Source organism: Mustela putorius, unplaced genomic scaffold (genome assembly GCF_011764305.1).
Source record: "Mustela putorius furo isolate JIRA1106 unplaced genomic scaffold, ASM1176430v1.1 tig00000275_pilon_pilon_pilon, whole genome shotgun sequence".
NCBI classification, from domain to species: Eukaryota; Metazoa; Chordata; class Mammalia; order Carnivora; family Mustelidae; genus Mustela; species Mustela putorius.
Window position 1 is genome coordinate 19475610 of NW_025421341.1, and position 13853 is coordinate 19489462.

The 13853-nt window shown below is 37.0% G+C and overlaps 1 protein-coding gene across 1 annotated transcript in view; it reads right to left on the reverse strand.

Moving 5' to 3' along the window:
* ABCA12 (ATP binding cassette subfamily A member 12) overlaps window positions 1-13853 on the reverse strand; it is a 168928-nt gene that overhangs the window by 66996 nt on the left and 88079 nt on the right. Inside the window, exons 12-17 of the mRNA XM_004767004.3 lie at window positions 7884-8140; window positions 7673-7785; window positions 6340-6464; window positions 4250-4423; window positions 1489-1653; window positions 964-1174 (exon numbers count right to left, since the gene is read on the reverse strand). Of these exons, the coding sequence (XP_004767061.1) occupies window positions 964-1174; window positions 1489-1653; window positions 4250-4423; window positions 6340-6464; window positions 7673-7785; window positions 7884-8140 (1045 nt within the window). The remainder of the gene's footprint in view (window positions 1-963; window positions 1175-1488; window positions 1654-4249; window positions 4424-6339; window positions 6465-7672; window positions 7786-7883; window positions 8141-13853) is intronic.

Sequence of the window (13853 nt, forward strand, 5' to 3'; positions counted from 1 at the left end):
AATAAAAAGATGAATAAATGCGTCAATCCAATTGCTATATTAAACATCCATATGTGGGCACCAGGATGGCTCAGTTGGTTAAGCAACTGCCTTCGGCTAGACCTATGTCATGTAGCAACCTGCTCTGCAGGGCGTTTACTTCTCCCTCTGCCCCTCCTCCCACTTGCTTTCTCAATCTCTCTCTCGCAAAATAAATAAATAAAATCTTTTAAAAAATAAACATCTGTATATTATATGGAAAAGCCCAGTTGATGGAATTGTGGGGTTGATGTGCCATGAAATCTTTAGAGTTCGGCTGCATTCAGAACTTTTCCATGTGTGATACAACTTTGTAATTCTCGAAAGTTAAGAAAGATATTGATCTAAGCAGATTTATTTTTTAATTTTTAAAAAATATTTTATTTATTTATTTATTTGTGAGAGGAGGTGGGGAGAAACACAAGCAGGCAGAGCGGCAGGCAGAGGGAGAGAGAGAAGCAGGCTCCCCGCTGAGCAAGGAGCCCGATGTGGGACTCGATCCCAGGATCCTACGATCATGACTTGAGCCAAAGGCAGTAGCTTAACCAACTGAGCCACCCAGGCGTCCCTCTAAGCAGATTTAAAGCATGCTTTTGTATTATGTACTGGCAACAATGATGAAGTTGTGGCTGACAAATGCTGAATGTTGTGATTAAGAGGCTAGACTTTGCAACAGACCACCGAGTTCAGCTCACTGCTCGAATACCTTCAGGTTGGGTGACCATGGCCAGTTAGTCTGTTTGTGCCTCATTTCCCCTTAGTAAGATGGAGAGACACACCTTTTACGCTTGCCGAAAAACGGGACTCGGTTAATATGCAAACATGTTTGATGTGTGTAGAAGTGTTGGGGAAAACTAATACTTCACTGATCATAAAAGGCTGAGCTAGAGCAGACAGTGTTGTCAGGAAGATGATGTTACTATGCTGACTTTGACGTTTACTCACTGGTATGTGTGGGAATTCCATATTTGGAAGCAATCTGTTCTTTGCTTAATTTGTAAGTCAAAAAGTCCTTGGTGTGGTTGCCTTTTCGCCTTTGAGAAGAGGGCAGCAAGGCAGTTAAATAGTCAGTGGTAATCCCTTGGGAACACAATGCTTGCGAGATGGTGCTAAATGATCCTTGGGGTGTGTTCATCCGCTTGCTTCTGTACATTGCCTATGAGATAAAAATCCACAATATATTAACATCAGAAAGCTATAAATGCTGCCGAGAACAATACAGAAGAAAACCTGGTAATGCTTATAGCTTCCATAATTCCTTTAAAACATGTATCCCAAATATAAATGCAGAATGCTGAACTTCACTGACTTAAGTGGCCAAAATTTTTGCCAGAGTAGAAGAGTTTTCCTGAAGGTGCTTTTTCCCAATGTACGATATTGGTAGCTGAATGTATTACAACTAATCTCAAATACAAGTTAATGTGACAAGAGGAATTTCCCAATAAGCACATTACTGGGTGACTTTTTTACCTGTGTTAATGGAACACTTCTGGGCAGATGCATTTGTCTCAGGGATGTCATTTTATCTAGCAGTGGATGTGTGCCAGAAGCCATCTGATTGAGAATCTCTTTAAGCCTCATGAAGAGTTCTATCATCTTTTCTACTGGCTTTTGATCTTCCCTGGGGAAAAACACCTAATAGGAACAGAATAAAAATAAATGATGTATGTGGAGGCACTGGAACCCATATACACTGTTGGTAAGAATCTTAAAAGATAGTTACTTTGGGAAAAATTGTGGAAGTTTATTAAATACTTAAACATAAGTTTGGCATGCAACCTAGCAATTACATTCCTAAGTATTAATCCAAGTGAAATGAAAACATATGTCCACCCCAGGATTTGTATGTGAAGGCCCATGGCAGCATCATTCACAATAGCCGGCAAAGTGGAAACAATCCATATGAAAGGACAAACGAAATGTACATCATTTAACTAGAATATTCTTTAGCAATAAAAAGATAGGAAACACTGGCACATGTTGCAAAATGCATGAAATTAAAAAACATTATACTGAGTAAAAAAAGCCAAACAAAGACCATGTATTGTATGATTTAGAGTATATAAAATGTTTAAAAAAGGCAAGTCTCTGGAAATGAAAAACAGATCAGGGACCACATGGGCTAGAGGTGAGTAAGAAATAGCTGCATATAGACACAAGTTTTTCTCTGGGGTTGAAGGAAATGTTTGAAAATTAGATTGTGGGAATAGTCACACAACTCCATACATTCACTTAAAGAATACTGAATTGGTCACTTTGAATAAGTGATTGTGGTATATAAATTATACCTCAATAAAGCTGTCAAAAATAAATGATTCTAAAAGTCAGAAGGGCAAATATCAATTATGTAACTCTTCATGGATATACTATTACTCAGAAATCATATAATATGATCCTTAAAATCAGAAAAGTTCTTTCAAAAAGCTCATGTGACTCATCAAATTTAGTCATAATCCCACAATGCTTTTCTGCTGCATGAAGATACACTGGAAAGATTTTAAAATTTTCAAGTTATTTCATCCTCTCATTCATTTAATCACCAAATGTTAATTGAGCGCCTGCTATATCCCCAGCATGGATGAGGGGATGGGTATACGGTGGTACACTAAGAGATAACATCCCTTCAGTCAAGGAGCCTTGGTCAAATAGAAGATCTAAATACCATTATGAGCACAAGACACACCCGGAGAGACACCATGGAGATGCAGCTACCTCAGTAGCACAGCTACTAATTTCAGTTGTACTTTTTCTAAATTACAATAACATTTCAATTTTTCTTCCAGTTCTGCCAAAATTCTGGGCATTTCCACACTGATGTGAAATAAACTGACTCGTGACAAGAAATTTTTCATTATTTTTCTTTGCAATACCTAAAAGAAGTAGAATGGTCTTCTGCTTGTCAAGTGCATGTATTTAGTTACTAAACTCAACAAAAATTATTTGGTTTGATACCTACTCTGCAGAGTCATTATAAAATAAGGATTGACATTTTAATCCTTAAGGTGAGCAAAACTAATAATTTCACTTCATATGCATTTTAGTTTATAGTTTATGTAAAATAACCAGTTGTCTAGTTAATGGGTATTTGCTGAGTGCCTCTTTGGGCCTGGCACCATTCTTGGCATTTGAAATATTGGCTGGTTCCATGGAGCACCTGTGCCCAAGGAGTCACCAAGTAGGAAAGAGAATTTTAGGGATGGGAGGGGTTTTGCAGATCATGGGGTTTCATAGGATCTGGGGCATATATTTGAACAGACTGGGGAGCCACTGGAAGGTACTGAGCACAGGGTTGGCATAATATGACTTAAGCTTTAGGAGGATCACTCTGGCTGCTTAGGGATGGTGGGGCAGGCTGGTGGTGTGGAGGCAGGAAGGCCAAATAAGAGGCCACTGCAGAAATAGAGGTGTGAGAAAATGATGATCCAGAACAGGATTATTGATAACTAGTCCTAAAAATTTTCACCCCCTTTGCTGTAACAACAAAAGTCAGCTATGTTGCTTCTGGTTCTTCTTACTTTAAAGGGGAAATGTTTTTTTTTTCCCAGTGTTTGCAATAACATGTAAATATTTTTGATCAAGTATAGATATAGGTGAAATAGGTGTCTGATTCTTCTATGTATGTATTTTTCATTTGGTTCTGTATTATACAAGTACTTACGAAGCATGACTTATTGTAGGATGAAGTCATTCCTGACTTTTCTAAGCTCTAATAATGACCCATTTATTTTATTGTACTGCAGAAGTAACAGTAGCCTCTTTCTAAATTGGTGGAAAACACACACACAGAGATTTTTAACACCAAAAAAACTCCGTACTTTCATTTACAAAAAAAAAAAAAAAAAAAGCAAAACCCAAAAAGCAAACAATAAACTTTGTTCTAATCTTTATTATCCTATCAAATTAATTCTTGTTCACTATAATAAAAAAAAACACTCACACACACACACATCTGTATTTCATACTTTAGTATAATATATATTAAATTTAATTATGTGGGCTTGGATACACAAACTGAGAGCTAATAAGGCAGTAATATTAATTTCTTCATCTATAAAATATACAAATTTCTAGTATATGATCACTAAGGTCCTATTTAGCTCTAAATAAAGCTGTAATTCCAAAGGCTGTATAAATGGATCTTATTCGTTATAGTATCAGGGAGCATACTCGTGTAATCAAATGTTTTTATACTAAAATGTGAATATGAAGTACTTCAGCAACAGGAACTTACCTTGTATGTGAAGTTGTAAATGTCCAAGTAGTGCAGAAGGGTGAGTCCAATGAGGTAAGACTTCCGGGATCTTTCTGGAAGAGGCAGGCTACAGAATTCCATCATCACATCCTCCATTTTGGGATAGGTCATATTGGCATCGCAAGAATGCAACCAGAACACACGAGAAATAATCTGCAAGTTGGAGGAAGAAAAATATTTTAGTGTGAATCTTTTGAGAGCTGTCTCTCAAGAGAAAAGCTTTGCTTTATTCTTAGGCTTCATTTAAAAATGTGATAAATTATGCTCCAAGTCAATTCTTCCCCCTGATTTAAAGCACTCATCACAGGGTGGCTGGGTGACTCAGTGAATTAAGTGTCTGACTCTTGGCTTCAGCTCAGGTCACAATCTCAGGTTCATGAGATCAAGCCCTAAGTTGGGCTCTGTGCTCTGTGGGAGTCTGCTTGAGATTCTCTCTCTCCCCCACCCCCCACTGTGTGATCTCTCTCTCTCTCTCTCCAATAAATAAATAAATCTTTAAAACAAAAATAAAGCACTAATCACTATCAATAAAACTGTAGAGAGCCCAGAGTTCACTGGAAAGCTTAAGAAACAAGATGGAGGAAAAGACACGAAGAAGTGTCTTTGATAATTCTGAGATTTCTTCCAAACATCTGGGTAAGTGATAGTACCAAGAATGAATTGATCTGGAGTTAAGTCTGGGGAAAATATTCATTTAAGACTCATTTTCCCTTTAAAATCTTATTTAGTGTATTTAAATTACATTTTGTTTTTAAAATCATTTGAAGTTATAATCTTTTTTTTTTTTTTAAGTTATAATCTTACACAAGAAACTCTAGGTATCTCTATTGAGAGATAAAGGGCAAAGAATAAAAAGCCAAGGATTATGTAATAATATCAACCAACCATCCTGGACAGTGATGCTGTGTGAAAAGTGAGGTATGTATATGAGAAGTTAAGAAGTCTCTATTGCCATTGAGTTGAAATAGAGAGAAATGTTTAGGAAATTCAAGACTGTTGAAACTTTTCTCTCCTTCCTTTTGAAAACAGTAAGAATGTACACTCCCCATTTATGTATTTTTATTTACTAAAATGAACCTGCTCTTCAGAAGCCAAACACTTAATTACTGAAATTAGATCTTAGGATAAAATGAGTAAAAGGTGAGATCAAAGGGAAAAGGTCAATAACTATTTGCTAGAGCAAGAGGAAAAAAAGGGAAGGCAAAGTACTTTTAGTTTTGTATGAGGGAACCAATGAATAGGACACAAGTAAACCTAAATATTTCCCTAAGGCAGTCTTCAAGGCTTTCAAAAAACTTTATCCGATATTGGAGAATATCTGGGCTGTGCTTAGAAATGACACACTCTGTCACACGTAAGTTTTGGATGGATGAGGCCTTAAACTCTGCAGTTCTTCTGGAAAATTTCTATGACATTTTCAGACAATGGACTTGGGAAAGGGATAAAAGAAGAGACATTTCAAGTGGAAAAACCCTATTATCATCCTAAGGAAATGACATTATTAATTTTCACACCCAAACATGTTCACTATATCCACAAACTTGCCCAGGGTTCCCTGGATCCTATCTATTTTACATACTATGTCTTGTCTTGGGACTTTTAAAAAAGCAAAACTGAGCATTCATTTCAACAAATTGTAAGTGGCCTGTTTTCTTTTCTTTTCTTTTCTTTTTCTCCCAATTAGATTACTGAAATCTGACTTTGATCATAACAGGCTGTGCCAATTTATCTCAGAAAACGTGACTGTGGTCATGCATATACAGAATCATTGATGGCACTACTTATTGAAGAAAACCATGTAGAGGTAGGGAAAAGGAGAGCACAAAGGAGCGGAAATGAAGGAGAAGGAAAACTAGAAGGAAAGGAAATAAACAGTGATAACTTGTCTTACTTCAGGATTTTTCTTCTAACCCCACTAGAAATTGAGCCTCTAATTTTATCATTTGCAAGCAAAATGCACCAGATCTGCGAGCAACTTCTCAGTGTTTAACTGGTAGATGCTCAACAAATATTACACATGATTTAAACTTTTAAGATCTGGCTCTAAGTACAAATGTATTTTATCCCACCTCAGCTCTGTTATCAGGGATAGGAACGGCCAGCAGACTATCGATACTTCTGTTGGACATGCCTGTCTTTCTCCTCAGCTCTTCCTTCAGCTCTTCAACATTCTTAAACATTTCTATTAACTGACCTGCAAGAAAATAAAAAAGAAAGAAAACGCATGTTGGTTGCAATGCAATTCTTTTTAACTTGTTGTACTAACATTAGAGGAACCTTCTAGACTAAAACATACACTCAACATACGTGTCTTGGGTCAGGAGCAAAGGTCTCTCAGTTTTGGCAAACTCTGCATCTTTAGGATCTGTTTCTATCTGATTTAGACTAGTTCCAATTATGGTATCATTGGCCCAAGGTAACAGATTGTCCTGGGTTATAAATTTTCCTCAGATGTCTCCAACACAAGGTTGATTAAAAAAAATCTATATATGGTTTCTTCCCAGACTTTGATCACCTAATACACTAAATGTATATCCCTCCATTTGATTTAAAAAATCACACAAATTCAAAATGTTTTCCAACCTCGGATCATATAATACTGTCAACTTAGGACAAGGTTTGCTAAATCTGCAACATTAATGCTGCATAGCACTTTTCCTTAGTTTTGTCCAGTTTACAGTTTGTAAAGGACTTTTTAATAGTCCTTACCTCACTTTTATATAGAATGTGTTTAACTTCAAACTTTTTTAGGACACTGATTATAATTTTTTCATATCTGGGTCACTCATAACAAATGATATTTTGACTTAAGCAGATTATAATCTTCATTCTGCAAATATCTTTTGACTTCTTCATGAAGTATCCCTCATGCAAATATACCCTCTTTATTTTTGGACTTACTGCCTTTCAAATTTTTGTGGCTGCCTGTTGTCCAAAATTCTGAATGCCTTTCTTTTCAGTATTGAGGTATTATGCAAAGAAGAAACGTATTGCATGGGGCCTCATGCTCAGAATACTAATAGGTTCTGAATTGAGATTTCTATAGATGGCAGTGCATCTTTTTTATTTTTTAAATCAGATTATTTTCATGAAATAAATAAATTCCATCCTAGCTAATGCGCTTTAATATATCAGAGAAATAAAAGGTGAATGGTCTAACTAGTTAAAATTTCGAAGATCTTTTTGCTGTGAAATCAAATTTCCCTATTTCATCCACTGCTGGCTTTCTGTGTGTTTATTTTAGACAAGTAACCATATTTGAAAGCTTTGGACTTCTCATGTATAAGGGCAGATACAAAGTAGGTTTGGTTGGGAACTTCAGAAAAGCCTTTCTTAAACTGCACCATGAAAATCACATGCATTCTTAAAAGACAGCACTTAAAAATATGAATGGGGAAGAACCTGGTTTTTCAGATGGGTCTGCGCTGTTATTGACATGCAGCATGGCTTCTATGGCCGGCATTAACTGTGTGATATTTTCCAGGTAATTCATTTGCAGTGCCTGTTCTAGAAACCTGGAACAAAGCAGAAGAGGAGAAGAAACTACACTAAGCATATCCATAATTATCTGAGAAGGGGTTTCACCAAGGAAACAGGCAATGAAGATACTTACCAATCCATATTTAAATTCATTTTGCTTGGCTCCCCAGTAAGCAAATCCCTCAGTTTTTTAGATATAATATTGTCATGGTACAGTAAGTTGGTTGCTATTTCGGTGCCAAGTTCTGCTGCTTCAAGGAGCTGCACATGAAACGCACTTTCTTCACATAGGTTCCCAAAGTTCACGTCAGAGAGCTGGCACATTCTCTCTATTGGACGGAAAGTTTCAGCTTCGCAAAGAAGTTCGGTCAAGTTTCGAAGCTGAGACAGCTTTCCAGAATGGGGAAGGAGCAGGAAATAGATTAGTTACATTATTATAAATATTTGGTAATTGATAATAAGTAACCAAAATTGATTTACTTTAAAAAAATTGTTCATTTGTGTTTAATTTGTTGGCATTTGGCAAGTTTTACTGCAAAGCATTATATCCTGTCATTTGAGTTTACTGCTTTCTTTAGAATTTTATAAAACTCTTGAACCTATTAAACCTGTATTTCCCAACTGGACTCAGATCTTGTAGACTCAATGGTTAAAAAAGAGGTGGTTTAGTTTTATCTCATTTAAATCACAAATACTTCAACTAATTTATAGTTTTGTTTAGGTTTTAAATCATGTGGAAAGGCAGACAGAAAAGTGGGTTTGGCAAAATAAAGTCTTTCTTCCTTGTACACATTAAGATGGCTACTGTTAAGTAAAAAAAAGAAAGAAAAAAAAACAAATGTTGGGAAGGATGTGGAGGAATTGGAACCCTTGTGCACTGCTGGATGGAAAATGATGTGGCCACTGTGGAAAATAGTATGGAGATTCTTCAGAAATAAAAACAGAATCACCATATGATTCAGCAATCCCACTTCTGTGTACATACCCCGAAGTACTGAAAGCTGGGTTTCAAACAAATATTTGTGTACCCAGGTCCACAGCAACATTGTTCACACTAACCAAGAGGCAGAAGCAGCCCAAGTGTCCACTGACAGATGAACTAAACCCAATGTAGTATACAGATACACAATGGGATATTACTCAGCCTTAGTATCAGATACATGCTACAACATGGATGAACCTTGAGGACCCTGTGCTGTGTGAAATAAGCCAGTCACAAAAAGACAAATAACACTGGATGATTTCACTTAAATGAGGACTGTAGAGTAGTCAAATTCACAGCAACAGGAAGTAGAACTGTGGCTGCCAGGGGCTAGGGGCAGAGAGGAATGGGCATCATGGTAACAGGTACAGGTATTCAGTTTTGCAAGATTAAGACAGTTCTGGAGATTTAACAGGCCTAAACTGTACAGTTAAAAATGCTTCAGGCGGTAAATTTTATGTTGCATGTATTTTACCACAATTAAAAAAAATCATTGACAAGAAAAAAGCCTTTTGAAAAATGCAGCATGTGAATCACTGCATTTAATAAGAGTACATTTTAATAAGATAGTGTTTAAAATATGGATGGGAATAAACTTGGATTTTCAGAAGTGTCAGCAATGTTTTGGACATTATCTTCTACCCTCTTATCTACTGAGGAAAACCGGGTGCCTTTGTTCTCTGGAAGTACTTAAAAGTTCTGCTGTGCTTAGAAGCTACCCTGGAGCTATTCCTTTTAAGAAGTCAAATAATTTGGGGCACCTGAGCTCAGTCAGCTAAGATTTAACTCTTGATTTCAGCTCACGTCATGATCTCAGGGTCATGAGATGAAGCCCCACATTGGGCTCCATGCTGAGTGTCGAGTCTGCTTAAGATACTTTCTCTCGGGACGCCTGGGTGGCTCAGTTGGTTAAGCAGCTGCCTTCGGCTCAGGTCATGATCCCAGCGTCCTGGGATCGAGTCCCACATCGGGCTCCTTGCTCCTCAGGGAGCCTGCTTCTCCCTCTGCCTCTGCCTGCCATTCTGTCTGCCTGTGCTTGCTCTCTCGCCCTCTCTCTCTGATAAATAAATAAAATCTTTAAAAAAAAAAAAAAGATACTTTCTCTCTCTGCCCCTCCCCCCTCCTCTGTCTCTCAAAAAAAAAAAAAAAGAGAGAGAGAGAGAAAGAAAGAGAGAGGAAGGTCAAATAATTTGGAGCAACACTTAAGGAAGCAAATGCAGGTGTCATTCATTGCAACTCAATTTCAATCAGAAGTTGCATTACAATGGAAATGAAATATTTTATGATCCAAGCAAATGTTTAGGGATGTTTCTTCCCATATATCAAATGGGAAAGGCACAATTATGTGTCTTAGATGAAAGATTTATAGTAACTACATGGAGGCAGGAGCAATTAAACACTGATCATCTTAGATAGTAAATATCATTGGTCTATTTTTTACTGTATTTAATATTCTAATTGACTTCTGGCTTTGAACTACCTAAAATAGCCTCATGCATATTAAAATTCTATTCACTAGTCTCTGCTGTGAGAAAACTTCCATTACAGGTCCCATTGTTTTATCAGCTGTAACTCCGTGTTTGCCATTCTATTCCTTCCTTTGATTTTCCAAATACTAGATATGATTAAATTTTTAATGAATGGAGCCAAGGCTTCCTGCCACATCATCCAGTGGCTTTTAGTGATTTCATACATAAAAGGATAAATACTGGTAGCCCAATAAATTTGTTTTAATCAAGCTTTGAGGGTATATTAAATATGAGACTTTTACTCAGTAGAGACCTAAATAAATATGTATGTATATATTTTGAACCAAATATATTTTTTAATGCAAGTTTGACATACATGTGTAAGAAACCAGTAAAAGTCCATACAGTATAATCCTTGCTTGCTAACATAAAAATTATTGAAGGAGAAATTGGAAGTGTAGCCATGCTACTGAAGTAGAATTGGTTCTCTGAAATAAGGGTTAATTCAGGGTCCATGTGGAATACATTGTGGGGCATCAAGGAGCAACCCGATAGTCATTCAGTATTTGTCATTATTTATTACTTTCCTCTAAAAGCAATGCAGGCATTAAATTTTTAGAAGCTTCATGGATCATTAATAATCATAAATTCAAAGAATTAAAATTCTATCTTCAAAAGTATGTGTCAAATCCAGATTGTGGGTCTGTCAGAACCTCATGTAGAGTCCTTCTCTCCTTTATCATGACCCTGGTCCACATAGTGAAGAGAAGCTCAGGTCAAACTTGAACAATGACCCATAACTAACTCCATGTCCAGCTGTGACTGTATTCCCCAGTGCCCCTGGTCCCTGAATGCATCTGAAACAGAAACGTTAAGTTACATTTAAATAAGAACTCAAATTATCAGTGCACCTGGGGCTCAGTTGATTGGGTGTCCAACTCTTGAATTCAGCTCTGGTCATGATCTCAGGGTTGTGAGATTGAGCCCTGCATTGGGCTCACGCTGGGAATGGAGCTGCTTAAAATTCTCTTTCTATCTCTCCCTCTGCACCCACCCCACCTCAAAAAAAAAAAAAAAAATCTCAAAATATCATAGGTATAAAACCGATAAAACAGCAATGCTCCTGGGCTCTTGGCAAGTAAATGCAAGGGAAAAGAACTTATTTAAAAAATTAAAGGTGTTACAATAAAAATACTGTGTTACCCATATTTCTGCACAATCTGGGGAATATCCACTTTATGTGCAGTTCCCCAATCAGGAAGCCTTCCTTCTTACAATGAACAAAGGAGAAAACATAAAAGCTCAGGAGAAGTTCAATGTTAGGACTAGAAAAGAGGGGTAGGAACAGGAGAAGTCACTTTTGAATGACAAGCATTTGACATTTTGGAGGATCTAAACCTTCTTAGAAATGCCACAAGTCAAGTTTTAGAACAGGTAGGCCCTAACTGTCACAATTAAGATACTAATTACCAGAGAAGGCAAAGCAAGAAAGTTAAAATCATCTCCTGCTGTAAAACTGTAAGAATTTATCTTCATTCTTTCAGTGATACACACTGGACATTTTCCATGTGTCCATACACCTGGTGCTGAGAATACAACAGAAGAGGAACAGACTTAACAATGTCCTCGGGGAGCTTACAGTCCTGGAATGTAGGGGTTCTGTCAACTAAAAATAGCAGCCATACTTGTAAATGACAACAGATTTTCTACACAAGTGACAGGATTGTGTTTATTTCCACTTCTGTGGCTTCTAGAACTTTTTTCATAATGTAACCCCCCAGTGGAGCAGTATCTTCAAAACGTGGATGCTGTTTTAAATTATTCTCACATCTATCTCCCATTCCATGAGTGTAAATGATTGAGAATGGATTGTTCCAATTTCCCTGGTGTACATTTTGTGCTGCCTCGCTACTTCACAAGTTGAGAACCACAGTGAAAAATTGTCCAGGTGACACAACTACACCACCAGACTCTCTTTTCACACCCTCATTTGTTCACACATCCATGAGTTATCTTGAGCTCCTACTATGTGGCAAATATGGGACTTTAGAGATACAAAAGGCAACATTTTATCTGAATTTACCCTCTAGGGAGGGAAACAGACCTTACTCACACATCATGCTATAAAGCTAAGTAGTAAGTTTCAATAGTCAGAAATCTCACTGCTATCAGACTCCTCTCGCTTATGCCCACTGGCTGCTGTGTTGTGTCACCTAACCTCCTACACCCCATTCTTCAAATGTCTCTTCCTTCTCTTTCTGCCACTGACAAAGTGCAGGGCTCACTTTTTGCTTAGGTTACTGCTAAAATCACCTACCTGGCTCTTCTCCATTCTGTCCTGCATAGTTCTGCAAGAGCGACCTCTTTCTAAAATGAAAATTTTACTTCCTATCAAATGCACAACTTTCCAGACAAGATTCAAACTTGGTGACTAAGTAGACGGATCTGGGCCCTGTCTCTCTGCAGTTCCCTTTCCTGTCTCTCCCATAGGCACCTTATACTCCAGAAGGGAACATGTCTGTCCTTCAGGTTCACACCTCTGTCTTAACAAATGTAGGTCTGTGTGTGTGAAATGCAGGACTGCAACCTAATCCCACTCTGCCCATTAAGAGCAAGCATTATGTCCTCCATGCGATTTCTTCTCTCCACTCTCATCCCCCAAAGTTCAATCTCACACTTCCATACACAGAATCCTGTCCATCCACATGCCACAAGGCTTATTTCACTGTGTTATGATTATTGGTCTGCTTTCCCATCTGCTACAGTGGATTGGTGTAAGGACTTTGGGGTTACAGATTATGTCTTTTGAATAAATAGATTAGTGTTATGGGACCATAGATGATGGATTGAATGAATGAATGGATAAATATTATGTGCACACAAAGCCATTATCCTGGCTGAGAAGCAGGGAGAAAGGCAATACTCTAATATTATAGAAGTGACATTTAAACTTGTCCTTGAAGGATGAGTAGGAATTTTCCAGATGAATGCATAACTTCCTTTTCATTTGCACAAACAAATTAAGATACTGCTAAATTAGATGCATTAGAAATTTTGATTTGTGTAGAAGACCAGGACAAAATGTAGGTAATCTTACTAGCATTACCTACTTGTACTACACATGGACATATGTTTTGGATGCCTACTTAATTAGACCATGTTGACTACACAGAAAGTCATCTTGCTTGCCCTGAATAAACCAGTTATAATTTTGCTTTATCCCTGCCTGCATAAATTCAGTTAAACTGCTGTTCTTACTAGGAAAGCTATTTTCAAATTTTAATAGGGTTATTTAAGAAATGATGTGAAATATCACGATAACCTATATACTATATGCATGAGCTAAACAAAGAATAATAGATAAATTTGAACCAATTCAAATTTCAGAGTTTAAAATTTTTTTCTACTGCTTTCCCTCCTTTAATATCATACATCTTAATATGATTTACTACTTTCTACTGCTGATGACAATAAAAATAGGTTAGTCAACTTCTGAGATTTCTGCACACGAAAGTCTAAACACCAGCTTTTAAGAGCAACGTTTATACTTCTAAAAACTGAGGCAAACTTAAATTGGAAATCATATTATGAATACTATTCTGAAATTACAAAGCTTAATGAGATAACCATATTATTAGCCATCCCTTTTTGT